Source organism: Myotis brandtii, unplaced genomic scaffold (assembly GCF_000412655.1).
Source record: "Myotis brandtii unplaced genomic scaffold, ASM41265v1 scaffold232, whole genome shotgun sequence".
Classification (NCBI taxonomy): Eukaryota; Metazoa; Chordata; class Mammalia; order Chiroptera; family Vespertilionidae; genus Myotis; species Myotis brandtii.
Window position 1 is genome coordinate 458054 of NW_005358729.1, and position 14571 is coordinate 472624.

At 38.3% G+C, this 14571-nt stretch overlaps 1 protein-coding gene across 1 annotated transcript in view; it reads right to left on the reverse strand.

The window, feature by feature from the left end:
- SLC26A7 (solute carrier family 26 (anion exchanger), member 7) overlaps positions 1-9475 on the reverse strand; it is a 43869-nt gene extending 34394 nt beyond the window's left edge. Inside the window, exons 1-2 of the mRNA XM_014539968.1 lie at positions 8872-9475; positions 6621-6922 (exon numbers count right to left, since the gene is read on the reverse strand). Coding sequence (XP_014395454.1) covers positions 6621-6813 — 193 coding nt within the window. The 5' untranslated portion in view covers positions 6814-6922; positions 8872-9475. The remainder of the gene's footprint in view (positions 1-6620; positions 6923-8871) is intronic.
- Between the last annotated feature and the right edge of the window lie 5096 nt (positions 9476-14571).

Below are 14571 nucleotides of genomic sequence, written 5' to 3' on the forward strand. Positions count from 1 at the left end.
TACCTTTCTTAATTTGGGGTAAAATTGCTGCAAGTGCTGATGGATATTTGTATTACCTCATCTAACTTAGATAAGAGCAAAAGCAACACAATAAACAAAAGTATAAAGGAATGAAATAAAAAAATGAGTATTAGGTCAAAGGATGTCCAAAAAGGAGAGAGAGAGATTGGAGGGAGAAAGAAAAAACTTAAGATCTTTAATGGCTCATTATTTTTAAATATAAAAAATCATGTATTGGTAATGCAAGTTTGTTATGACTACTGGAAGACTTTAAAAGATGCAATATTTGGGGAAAAATGTTTTGTAGGTGCAATAATGGTTAATATAGTAGAGGAATAGAAGAGACTCTATATTCCCACATAAATCTCATCAGTAGTTTCAGGGTCTGTGCACACTGCCAAATTCCCAAGGGACTCTGAGTGTGAAGTTGGACATTAATCGCAAACACCTCTTACTCCTCAGACCCAGGCTGCAGTGAGAATGGCTTCCGTCGACATAGGATCTGACCCCTGACCAAGAAGGAGCGTGAAAGCAGGTAGGTAGCTCAGACTCTGCCTCTGCTGCTGCTACAATCTCTTGGCTGAGATAGCTAGAGTGACACTGTCGCTACTGATGAGAAAGAGAATTGTTTATCACAGAGAAGATGATGTTTCATATTAGAGATACAAATATTTTACTTTCAGGACAGTTTTGTCTGGATTTACACAATAGCAATTTATTCTGAAAATCAAAGGACATTGGAGTTGCAAGATTGTTTCTAGAACTTGAGAATCGTGCAGAATTATAGAGAGAGAGCCACTCCCTGAAGACTTTATACTTTCTTGTCTTAGTGACCTCACTATAAAGAGGGGAGGCAGACTTAGAGGCAGGCAGTGGTTTCACTCCCCTCAGGCATAAATACAAGAACAATATTATTTTATAGACTGAAGTCTATGGTTATGGAGCTTCAGTTACTACCCAGAAAACGACAGCTCACACAACTCAATGGAAAATCTATTCCCGTAGAATTCACTGCCCTCACATGTCAATCCTGTTTGTGAAACAGCCTTGAGGAATAGCTTTTGGTCAAGATGACGAAATAGGTAAACTCTATGCTCACCTCCTCCAACGACCATATCAAAATTACAACTAAATTATAGAACAATTCTCGTTGAGAACTAGCCGAAGACTAGCGGAAAGGAATTCCTATAATAAAGGATATAAAAAAAAAGCAACATCAGGACCTCAAGATGGTGGGAGAGGCAGAACAGGCAGGCCCCACATCCCCCATGTGGAAAATAAGGACTGAGAGTGTATCACAGATGCAGAGGTCCTCCCTGAGAAATGTGGGGTTCCCGTCCCACATCAGGCTCCCCAATCCGGGACATCAATGCCAGGAAGAGGAGTCCCCATAACACCTGGCTGTAAAAACCAGTGGATGTCAGTCAAATACAAAGGGCTCCTATAGATTAAGGCACTGCAGGTCTTAAAGGGACGATGCACATACTGACTTGCTCAAAAACTCAATCACTCTAAACCAGCGGTTCTCACCCTGTGGGTCGCGACCCCTTTGGCAGTCGAACAACCCTTTCACAGGGGTTGCCTAAGACCATCCTGCATATCAGATATTTACATTAGGATTCATAACAGTAGCAACATTACAGTTATGAAGTAGCAACGAAAATAATTTTATGGTTGGGTCACAACATGAGGAACTGTATTTAAAGGGCCAGAAGGTTGAGAACCACTGCTCTAAACTTTAGCATAGGGGTAGCAGTGCAAATGGCTCCAGGAACAGACAGAAAGAAACTAAAATGACTAACTTCAGGGCAAGAGCTAGAGGGTCATGGGTTGGGAAAACTCTATTGAGGGTGCTGGAAGGCACTGTAGTTTCTTTGAGGAAAGTATCAGAAAGAGAAATTAAGTAAATAATCCCATTTACAATTAAATCACAGGTATTATGAATAAATGGGTGTGTATTCATAGGTATTTATTATGTATTTTATTATTTATTCCAAGGTGGTGAAAGACCTGAACTTGGAAAACTATACAACATTGAAGAAAGAAATCAAAGAAGATACAAATAAAAGGAAGCATATACCATGCTCGTGGATACGAAGAATAAACATTGTTAAAATATTTATATTACCCAAAGCGATCTAGATTCAGTGCAATTGCTATTAAAGTACCAATGCATTTTTCACAGAATTAGAATAAATAGTCCTAAAATGTATATGGAATCACAAAAGACCCCCAATTGCCAAAGCAATCATGAGAAAGAAGAACAAAGTTGGAGGTATTATGCTACTTGATATCAAACTATACTACAAGGCAATAGTATTAAAAACAGCATGGTGCTGGCATAAAAACAGACACATACATCAATGAAATAGAGTAGAAAGCCCAGAAAAACCCCATGTCTAAATGATCAACCAATCTATAACAGAGGAGGTAAATATATACAATGTGGTAAAGATAGTCTCTTCAATAAATGGTGCTGTGAAAACTATACAGTTACACACAAAAATGAAACTAGACCACTGTCTTAAATCATATACAAAATACATTCAAAATAAATTAAAAAATGTAAATGTAAGACTTGAAACCATAAAACTCCTAGAAAAAAAATAGGCAATAAATTTTTTGACATTGCTTTTACTGATATATTTTTTTTATGTGTCTCCCTAGGCAAGGAAAACAGAAGAAAAAAAATAAACCCATGGGACCACATCAATCTAAAGTTTGCACAGTGAAGGAAACCATCAACAAAACAAAAACACATCCTACCAAATGGGAGAAGATATTTGCCAATGACATATCTGAGAAAGGGTTAATATCCAAAATGTATAAAGAAAACCCTTTAACTTTTACAATCTAATATGCTTCAGGAGTTCCCACTTATTGTTCACCATGTCATTAAGCTGCCCTCAGGGGTGCAATGAAGCTCCGCTTCCACACATATGTTTCTGTGCCAGTAATGCCACACATTCGGCAGAATTATAAGAACATCCATCTTTTCCCTTCTAAGGCAGCATAAAATTTTCATGGTGTAGGAACAGAATTCTAGGTGATTCCTTAGAATTGCAAGCTTAAACATCCTCATATTGCTCCTCAGTGGATTAGGTTCTTATATGGCAAGTCATGCATTGTAGGCCTCCACTCTGTCTCAATGCTTGAGTTTTCAGGTTAGAAACACAGAAACTATTTCCCCCCAAGTGGTCACCCTGGCTAGAATGTGAACTAAATACTCTCTAGATCAGAGTCTTATACTGCTTAGCTTGCCATCCATATTGGTGGCATGCTTTAAGTCAATGACCTTCTCTAGAATGTTTGCTCATCTTCAAAATACATTCAGTACAGTGAAAATAGGTATTCGTTTCTATTGTTTGTTATGAAGCAAGAACAAAAAATTACCCCTTCTTTCTTCTAAGTCCTTGAAGAAAAGGAGCCTATGATTGCCAATATTGTATTCACACAAATGAAAGGTAATAATATATAAATGCCTTCTTTACTTTATATTTTGTTGTAGTATTTTCCTTGTATCTTCACCTTTTGAGTCTAAAAGATGCAGGGATGATAGCTAAATGGAAAAGTAATTTGAAGAGGAGAATATTTGAACCTTCCTAAAGAAATGTCTTCTATTATTAATAACACTAGAGGCCCGATGCATGAAATTTGTGCAAGAATAGGCCTTCCTTCCCCTGGCTGCCAGCACCAGCTTCCCTCTGGCACCTGGGACTTGGGCTTCCCTCGGGCCACCGGCAGGCACCCAGGACCCGAACTTCCCTCATAGCCCTGGCTTCGTCCAGAAGGATGTCTGGTCTAATTACACCAGCAGGCACCCAGGACCCAGACTTTCCTCATAGCCCTGGCTTCGTCCAGAAGGATGTCCGGTCTAATTAGCATATTATGCTTTTATTATTATAGATTGGTATTGTAAATGTCTAGTTATTTTGGAATTATAGAGTATAAAATATAAACTATAAAGTGTTGACTTTGTAATTTAGTCCTAACTCTATCACTTATTAGGCATGAGGACCAGGAAAAATTATTTAATTTTCTAAGCCTCCATTTTCATATGTGGAAAATGGAGAAGAGACAGCTGTCTCTTGGGATTTTGTTAGGATAGGGGAAGATAATGTATATACGGAGCTTAGTACAATACTCCTTACAGCAATGTCATGATATTTCACTTTTATCTCCATAGTGGGTAAGCATGAGCAACTTTGAAAGGATTGTTTTTAAAAGAAGAGGTAATTTTAGAAGAATGTGTCTTTCGTTGCACCAACAAAAACATTTAATTTCTCTCTAGTGGTGTAGACTTGTCCAATCACTGGTAGACTTCCAAGAGAAACAGTACCAGATCCATAACTTTAGGAGACACAAAGACTGAATAAACTTTGTGCTTTTCATCAGTTGGGAGCTGGCCAGTTTTTCCTCATAACTAAGTAAATACATAAATCATAAACAAAATTTCTCAAAATCTATAGAAGCCATACAATTAACTACTAATGACTTACACATAAATGCTCTCACTAATGACATACCACAGGTATTTTATTATATCCCCAAATTTCTTTATTAACCTGATATTTTACAAAAGTGAAAAAACAAATTGGTTTTGAATATGTCTTTCATTTCACATTAAGTTAAAGCAAAATAAATTTATAACATATACTGAAACTATGAAAAAGCCCTTGTAAATTAATCACCTAAGTTTCAAAGTACGTGATAGTGTCTCCTTTGAATAAAACTGACTAAAATCAAGACTGGAAATAACTCTATTTTGAACTTTTATGAAATATTACTGTTTTGCTGTTGACAAAATTGTCATTAAAAATGTAATATAAGACTATTCAGAAAAATGTAATCCCATAAAATATGGTATTATGGATCTTAAAGCACCAGTTTCTAATCACATTAAAAACACAAATACACAAACAAGTTTGTTTCAACTACTAAATAATTCAATTAAACAAGTGCATATAATGTAATGGTAGGGATAATAGTTCAAGGCAGGGAGGTAGTGAAAATGCAAGGAAATATAAATCTACAAAGTCTATTCTGAGGAGTGTTCCAAATTCTCAAGGCTGAAAAGTTAGTTCCTTTCCTTGCTACAGTTAGTAAATTATTACCTGAATTAGTTAAAGAAATACAATGAGTATACCTTTAAGGAACACACACACACACACACACACACACACACACGTGTGTGCACACTAGCTAACTAAAAACTTTCACCAAGAGAAACACCTATCTAAATCCAGAAGGTCATTTAGAATCTTCCTTGGGAAAATTAAAATAAGACTTCTCACCAGTTTAAATTTCTTATTGAGAAATAAATACAGTGCATAATGTTGTGACAGGATAGTAAGAAGCGAGGAAAATTCTTGGGCAAGTGGAATAGGGAAACTGAGATGAGAAAATTAAACAAGGCCAGTTTGGGCAGCTTGCAGCCAGCTTGTGAATCACAAGACCTTATCTTCCCCAACCAAGGACATTTGAGAGCAAATAGCTAATACCTCTCCTCCCTAACCAGACAATACATAGCTTAAATCACCCCGGAACTGCTAAGGCAGGGGCGGGGGGAGAGTGGGGGGAGGGAGAAGGAAGAAAAGGGGCATTTTATCTCACTCACTGAACAAAGGTAAGCAGTCTTGGTACTTACCAGGTGATCTCATAAATTCTGGGAAAGCTACCACAAAGTAAAAGGGGGACCTTGAAATCTAGTCTGTGCCCAAGATATCCAGCAGAGGAACCCTGAAATCTGTAGACTGAAGGTTATAAAATCCCTTGAACCCCCACCAGGCATGCACTCAGATTAGCTGGGTGCCCACTTATGTTTCATGCCAAGTATAATTTTAACAAATTTGCTTGCTTTGCTTCCTTAATAAATTTGCTTGCTACAACACTGCTGTCCAGTGTCACTCATTTGAAATCTTTCCTGCAAGATTGACAAGAGTCCCATCTGACCCAGGGGCTGTCTGATAACATCTTTCTGGTGTTCTATAACAATGTGATACAGAATTAAATTGGCATGTACAATCAATATTGTGGGGGAGCACAGGAGACTTAGTTGGAAAGTTTGTAAGGAGAAAATTACAACCTAGGTGTAATTTTCCTTAACCTTTCCAAACAAGTCTGTGTGTGTGCGGACCCTCGGGTGTTTACCGGAATCTTTATGCTTAATCTTTAGACATCCTTGCTTAAAGGCCACTGCAGACGCATATGTCCTCCCAAGAATGCTTATCCTGATTTTATCTAAAAGTTAAACTTTAGCTCAAAGTGCTGTTACCATAAAAGCCTGAAGAGGCAGGCAAACAAGGCTGTCTGGTTCCTATAGCCAGGCAGTCCCTTAGCCCTCTCTTTCACAGCAATCATGTGTCAGAGTAATCTATTCATCCATTGCTCAGAGTCTGCTGGTCAGCCCCAGCACAAAATAAGCTCTAAGGGCATACAGGATTCTCTATATATTTATTCAGATATTCAGTATATAAGTATTCAATGTGTTTATTTTCCTCAAATTAATTAAAAATTCATTGCATTAGCTAAATTGTAAATCTGAGGTCATAATACTCTTCCACTAAAACAAAGTGACCACTATTCTGCGTAAAACAGGAAAATCAAATGCAACACATTACCTTGTGTCACCTGTTGAACTGCCAACATGATCCCAGACACAGTATCTGGAAGCAAGTTTTCTTTCAGATTGTAATGTAATGCCCATTCCAAAATCGGTAGCCGCCTTCTACACCACTGTTTAAAGCCTTCACAATGGGGAGCCTTCACCTTGCTCCAGAGCACACTTTTCTTTTTCCTCTTTGCCCCTGTCATTTTTCAGATGTTCTCTTGCAGAAGTAAACTTTAGATAAGAAAAAAACTGCTGCAGAACAACTCCTTTCAATGCAAGGCTCCAATTCTTCCGTGGTTTTCAATGTCAAAGCTATCCAAAATATAAACCAATAAAAGAGAGAGGCAGGTAGAGAGATTAACAGGTGCACTTAAATATATGCGGCTGGGCTGTATGTATTATTATGGTGCAGCTAATCATTCTAGATAAAAATATAGATTAAAACCTTGAAACCTAATCTGAATGAGATGGGGAAATGGTTCCTGTTAGGATAATATTTTTCCAATCTTGGAAAAGAAATGAGTTTAGTGTAAAGTTGGTCTAGAGCTCTCTCACCAGTAAATTCTTGTATATGCTCTGCAGTCTTAAATGTTTGGCTCCAATCCCATGACTAATGTAGTTCTGGGCATGTGTTGGAAGTAGGCTGGGTCATGCTAACGAAAACAGGAAGCATTAAGCTAGCTGATCGCTCCCTATAAGCTATGCAAAAAGATAAAACTTCCAGAGGGCTCAGTCCTGCAAAATAAAATCAGAGAATTCTGACTAACCTCTTTGGGAAGTACTAGTATACGTTTTCAGCTCTACAAAATTCAGAAACATAAGAGATAATGTCCTTATCATTTTTAGTTCCTGGGAGACTAAAAATATTCGTTCATTCACTAACAGCAATACTTACATTTGTGTTATACTAGTATACTTCATTCAATATATAAGCAAATAATTTCAGAAGCTATATTGACTATATATTATTGAGTATAATCCAAATTCGCAATAAAGATTTTTTCAAAACATATCTAGGTCATAAATTCAAATCTATGCTGACAAAATAAGATTTGAAAGCTTGACTGAAGTCACTGATCAACAGCAACGATTCGTTTAAATGTCATAATTTAAATTCATGTTAGTAACAAAGAATTCATGTAAACAGGATTATTAGAATTGAAAAGGAATCTGTATTGAAGTACCTAAACAGTGCCAGCAATTGTGCTAAAACGTACTAAGACCAGGAGGGAGCAGAAATTAACTTGACAAAATACTTTTGTAGTTTCTGAATCAAAAGACTCCTAAAAATTTTGAATAAATCTTTCCTTAAAATCTTTTAAGTGTAAATCTGGAATTCCATTTCCAGGGTTTTTTTTTGTTTTTTGGGGTTTGGTGTTGTGGGGTTTTTTTTTTGTTTGTTTTGTTTTTGCAATTTCATGTACTTAACACATTATTTAAAGCATGCCAAAATCCTACTCCAGAGTATGGTATCACTCCTACTTATAATCAGCAATACCAAAAAACCTTTGTGAAGAAATTTATTCACACCCATAAGATGATCAGAGAATCTTTGACCCAGCCCATAAAATTCAAAAAGACTAAAGAATATGTATTCAAACGTTTCATTGGCTAAATTTAGATTAAAGTTCAATACTATGTATCATCTACATGAGAAATCTGTTCCCAAATGTCTAGGCAACACCTATATAAATCATAAAAAAACACAAACTTATCTTTGACCTACCATGTGAAAGTACAGAAGAATTCCTCTTTCTCAAATATTATTTTGATTACAACTCTAACATGTTTGATCATTCAGTGTTCAATATCAAACTTAAACTCATTAGCACAAGCCTGAGACCTCTCTCCCCTCCCCTATACCCCTCTGATTAGCTTCCCATCAACTCTATTTAACCCAGTAATTATTGATTGAAAACCACATACTGTTAGACTCTGTGTGAAGTTATCTGAAAGAGGGGATATATATTGTCTTTATTGTCTAGGAGTTATTTAATTAAGGAAATAGGAAAATGTATAACTCACTCAAGGCAGAATGGGATAAATAAATAATCAAGTCACACAGTAAAGCTGTGGAAGCTCAGAGGAGGGACAATTATGGTCCCACTGAGAAAAAGCCTTCGCACACCGCATAGACCCTCTGTTCCAGCAGATAATTAGACTCACCCTCTGCTGCATACTGGCCCTCCAGCATAACGCTACAGCAATTTCCTTAGCTCCCTGGTATTTCTCCTTGTGCTAAACATTTATCCAATCCTTACCTCTTCCATGAAACTTCTGATTTCCCCACCGTTCTCTTCTTGCTGCAAACCCAACATCCAGGTAGCCCTTAAGCTATTCGTGGGTGTACAGCTGCGCTCCTTCTCACTGTCTGTTCGTTTTCTTCCTTGAAATCTACTTCATGTGATTTTAGCCAGTCACGCTGGTGAGATTGTAAATTCCTTGTGAGGAGAGATTATTCACATAACTCGCTTTGCCACTTTCCTAGGACCTAATAGAAGGTTCTGCAGACGTAGGAACCACTCAATAAGAATTAACACATGAATGTCCCTACTCCTGAAAGTACCCAAGAATTATTTAGTCTATTTCAGCCTGGCTCCAGGCTATGCTGTTAGAGGACCAGGAGACTAGGTGGAGAGAGAAAAACAGTTAGAGATAGTAATGGGGAAAATAAGGACTCCTCCCCATTCAATCACCATGTAGGGAAAGGTCTCTTTTCAACACAATTCCTTTTGCTACTATTAGAGAATGTGGATAATGGAAAGAGGAGAAACTAGATAGTGAATGCAAGAGAGAGGGAGGAGACAAAACAGAGAGAGAAACCTCCTGGGCTGGGGTTTTAGAGAGTTTTAGAGGTTAGCATGTAAGAGCCTCTGGAGCAATTATGAAGTATGAGATAACTGAGCCAGGCTCAAATGAGGAAAGAGTCTTTAAAGAAATATTGTTCAGCCCTGGCCAGTGGGGCTCTGTTGGTCCGGTGTCATCCCATGCACCAAAATGTTGCTGGTTTGATTCCTGGACAGGGAACATGCCCAGGTTGTGGGACCAACTCCCGGTTGGGGGGTGGGGTGGCATGCAGGAGGCAGCTCATGGATGTTTCACTCTCACATGGGTATTACATTTTCCTCTCTCTCTCTCCCCCTTCCTCTTTCTCTAAAATCCATTTTTAAAAATCTTAAAAAGAGAAATATTATTCTGTTTATAAATTGGATCACATTAATGGTTTTTGAGAGACACCAGTAAAGATTGATATTTTTATCACATTACTTTTTATTAAATTTATTGAGGCGAGATTGGTTAATAAGGCTATATAGGTTTCAAGTGTACATTTCCATGAGACATGATCTGGATAGTGCATTGTGTGGCCAGCACCCAAAGTCAAATCATCTTCTGTCACCATACAGTTGACCCCTCTACCCTTTTCTACCTTCTCACATTACTTTTGAATGTATCATTATGCTTCTTTGAACATGATCTGTGTCGGGACTGGGACACCTAAAATGCTGATTCATCTACAGGTTGCATTTGGAAATATAGACTCAGAAACCTTGAAGGGCAACAACTCCAAGTCCATGCTTACTTCAGGAAGCTGATGGACAGCATTTCTAACAAGAGGACACTGCACAAGGTTCCCATCTGAGGAGGAGAGCCGAGGCCACAAGGGCCACGTTCTGCTCAGAAGCCATGGAACTGGCATGGGGATACACACACAGGGAGGAAACATTTTAGCAAGTCGTCCACTAGATAGAGTACCTTTTCCAATTTTACATAGGTTGGCACCGTCCTGAATGGAACCTCTGTTTTCTTTCTTCCATCGACTGAAATGAACAGGCTGAGCAAAAGAGCCCATTCTAATATCCAGACATTCTAATTATTAGAACATGTTTCCCAATTATTGAGCCAAAATCTGCTCGATACTGTTCAGAAATACCGCGACCTTTCCATGGGAATGCACCTAGGCAGGTCAGTTACGGTCCTGAACAATGCAGCACATGGTTTACTCCTGACAGGCCAGCCAGTCGAGCTGAGGGAGCCAAGCCCTGTGCTCCCAGTGCTTTGACATGCTTTGCTTTCTTTAGATTACAGAGCCCTTTCCAGTCTGCTTCTTTACCATGTTTTTTTTTTCTTTCCAATGTTATTCTGTATTCTGTGACTTATTTTGACTCATAACAGAGATGGCTGTAGTGAAGCAAAAAAATAAAAAAGCGTAGGGAAAAGAATTACTTGTACATTCAAATGCTTCTCTTACAATGATTGAAGGCATTTTAAAGAACATGGTTAAGAAGAGAGAGAGAGAGAGAGAGAGAGAGAGAGAGAGAGAGAGAGAGAGAGAAGAAGAAGAAGAAGAAGAAGAAGAAGAAGAAGAAGAAGAAGAAGAAGAAGAAGAAGAAGAAGAAGAAGGAGAGGAAGAAGAAGGGGAAAAAGAAGAAGAAGAAGAAGAAGAAGAAGAAGAAGAAGGAGAGGAAGGGGAAGGGGAAGGGGAAGGGGAAGGGGAGGAGGAGGAGGAGGAGGAGGAGGAGGAGGAAGAAAGATATAATAATTCATTCCTGATCAATCAAAATCCATGCCTTCCTGGTGTGGGGCAGGGGCTGGGAGAAGGAGTACAAAAGGGGTGGAGGGCATCTGTAAAATTGTCAACAATAAAAAAAATAAGTACAAATATCACCCAAAATACCCATACCTTTGATTATATTTTCCTTTTCAATGGTCTGCTGGACATTTCTAGCAATGTTCAGTTAGCATCCTTAATTTACCATGTCTTAAATCAAACTTATTTTTCACCAAATCCATCACCTCTTCCTGAATTCCTTAACCTCACTACTTGGCACCAACATTCTTAGAGACACCTGAGACAGAAATCTCAGAGACATCTACGTCACCACCTTTTCCTTTTCATTGACATTCACTCCGTCAGTTCTGTCTCTAGATCTTCTGAATCCGTCTCCCGTCTTCAATCCCTACTGCCATTAACTCAGCTCCCACTGAGTGTACTTTGTGGACTATTCCTATAAACTCTGATCTGGTCTTTCCCCTCTGGCTTGCTTGGCCCCCTTAATTCATCCCCGCCTCTGCTGCTGTTACCTTCAATCATTCCCTGTTCTTTAGCATGCAATATACATACAGCATAAGCTTCCAATTCAAACATTGACTGAGCACTTATGGTGGTGCCATGGTAAGTGCTTTTAAAATGTTCATTTATTTATTTGTCATAATAACCCCGTGAAAAAAGGAACTATTGTTCACTGTTGCCATAAAGGGGTTATAAGTACAGGCCCAGAGATATTAAGAACCATGCCTAGAGAAACACTGTAATAAATAGAGGAACATGAGCAAAACGTGCCAGGCAACCAGTAGAAAGAAACAGTGTTCCAACTGCAGGGATTGCATGCAAAAGACTAACAGGGGCGTGGCATGGAAGCTTCAGGGTATTGGAAGGAATAAGGCTGGAGAATAGTAAGGGCAAGAACATTAGAGTGGCAAGAGGTGAGACCACGGAAGAGGTAAGAAAAGCTAAGTTATATAGTGCCTGTGAGGTATTTTAAGGAGCTTCTACTTAGAACTAGTGTAAATGGCAGCCACTGCATGTTTCTAAGAATGCTTTGGTGTGTAACAGCTCATTCATAATAGACAGAAACTGGAAAAAGCCCAAGGTGGAGAATAAATGAACAAATAGTATTACACCTATATTATGAAATGCTATTCCACAGTAAAAAGGTACAAACTCATGATATATGCAATGATATGTGAATTTTAAAGGTATTATGCTGAGTGAAAAAAAAAAGCCACACAGAAGAAAATATACATTATGAAGTCCTAAAATTTCTGATGGGAAAAAAAATTGAACAATGGTTGCCTCTGTGGAGTTGGGGCAAGAAATTCCTGGAAAGTAGGGTTGCCAGATCAAATACAGGATTTCCAGTTGAGTTTGAATTTCAGATGAACAGAGTTTTTTTTAGTATAAGTGTATCTTATGTCAGTGATGGCGAACCTATGACACGCGTGTCAGAGGTGACACACGAACTCATTTTTTTGGTTGATTTTTCTTTGTTAAATGGCATTTAAATATATAAAATAAATATCAAAAATATAAGTCTTTGTTTTACTATGGTTGCAAATATCAAAAAATTTCTATATGTGACACGGCACCAGAGTTAAGTTAGGGTTTTTCAAAATGCTGACACACCGAGCTCAAAAGGTTCGCCATCACTGTCCTATGTAATATATGAGACATTATGCTAAAAATATATTAATTGTTTTACTAAAATTCAAATTTAACTGAGCATTCTGTATTTGGCAACCGTGTGAGAAAGAAACATTAAGAGAACTTTCTTGGTCGTGGTAAACCTTTATCTTCATAAAGATTTGTGAATACATTAGTCAAAGCCATGTAAATTTTACCTCAGAGAAAAAAAGAGAAACAAGTATTTAACTCTGGTTAGTGACATACATGCTGAAATACTAAAGGGAAATACATTGATGCCTGCAACTTTAAAATATCTCTTTATATAAAAGCCTAATGTGCAAATTGTCCCCACAGGAGTTCGACCAGGAGACAGATCACTCACTATGATGTGCGCTGACCACCAGTGGGCAGCGTGGAATGAAGAAAGGCCCCAGCTGGTAGCCGGCAGCTGGGGAAGGGAGGCCCCGACTGGCAGCCGGAAAGCCCCGAATGGCCCTGATTGCTGGCCAGGCCTAGGAACCCTATCCATGCACAAATTTCGTGCACCAGGCCTCTAGTATAAAAAATAAGATGGGTTAATGGCTGAATAGAGGGATGAATAGTATGTAATAAAGCAAATACAGTACAATATTAACTGTAAAATCTAAATTCATTGTAAAATTCTTCCAACATTTCTGTATGCTTGAGAATTGTCATAATAAAATCTTAGGGGGAAAATTCCCTGCCCTGCTTCATGGAATTTACATTAGAGTGGAGGGAGACAGACAATAAATAACATTAGTAGGTAAATTATAAAATGAAGTAGAAAGTAAGAAGGGATGGGAGAAACCAAGGGGAAAGAGTTTAGTGTGCTGGGGGTGGAACTCACAATGTTAAATATCCTGGCCAGGGAGGAACTTCCTTCAGGCTGTGGGGCAATCATACCTGGGAAAGGGGAATGGGGGGTGCAGATTGGGGCTGGGCAGTGAGAGTGAAATTGGTGAGAGGAGGGCTTGATATGATTTGTTTTAAAGGAATTTCTCTCTGCTTATTGTGATAGGAACAGATAGAAGCTCTCTGAGGTCTTGCCCCTTCTTAAATTTAGGAAATGTCTTCCCTTTTGCAGATATCAAAAAAATATTTGTTGGATAAGCAATTATAAACATGAAATAACTCTTTCAGTGGAAAATGTATATTTTATTATTTTAAGTACTTTTTTATTTCAAGCCAATATCACTTGACTGCGACATTTTAAATGGTCTTAAACATTTTAAATGCCCTTTCTCTTTGAAAAGATAAAATAATAAATCTCATGTAACCCCTGAATTATACCAAAAAGAAATCAAAGGCCTTGGTTATAATTCAATTGACTATTTTTTTTTCCAATTTTACTAGGACAGTGATGGTTATTTATGATCCTCTTCCTCCTCGCATCCAGCTGCCCCATCCTTCAATACACCTGCCTTTTTTTCTCTCTCCAAATTTTTATCAACTTACTTAATAGAATAAAAGGTAAAGATTTCCCATAAGATGGCCCTTGGGAAGACCCTGCCCCACGCAGTCCTTGTGCCATGCTATTGGTCTGCTAACCATGATCTAAGATTAATTATGACCAGCTCCCTCACCTACAGTCTGCAGCGATGATGACTAGCCCTGTCTTTCTCTTAAGATCCAGGCATTTGCCCTAAAATGTGCCGGATCTCTCAGCTGCCCTTGGACAGTTTGACTTGAGGTGATTATAGATCCTTTGTCTTCCCCATCCCACCATCTAAAGCAGTCTTGCTTTTTTAACTTTTGC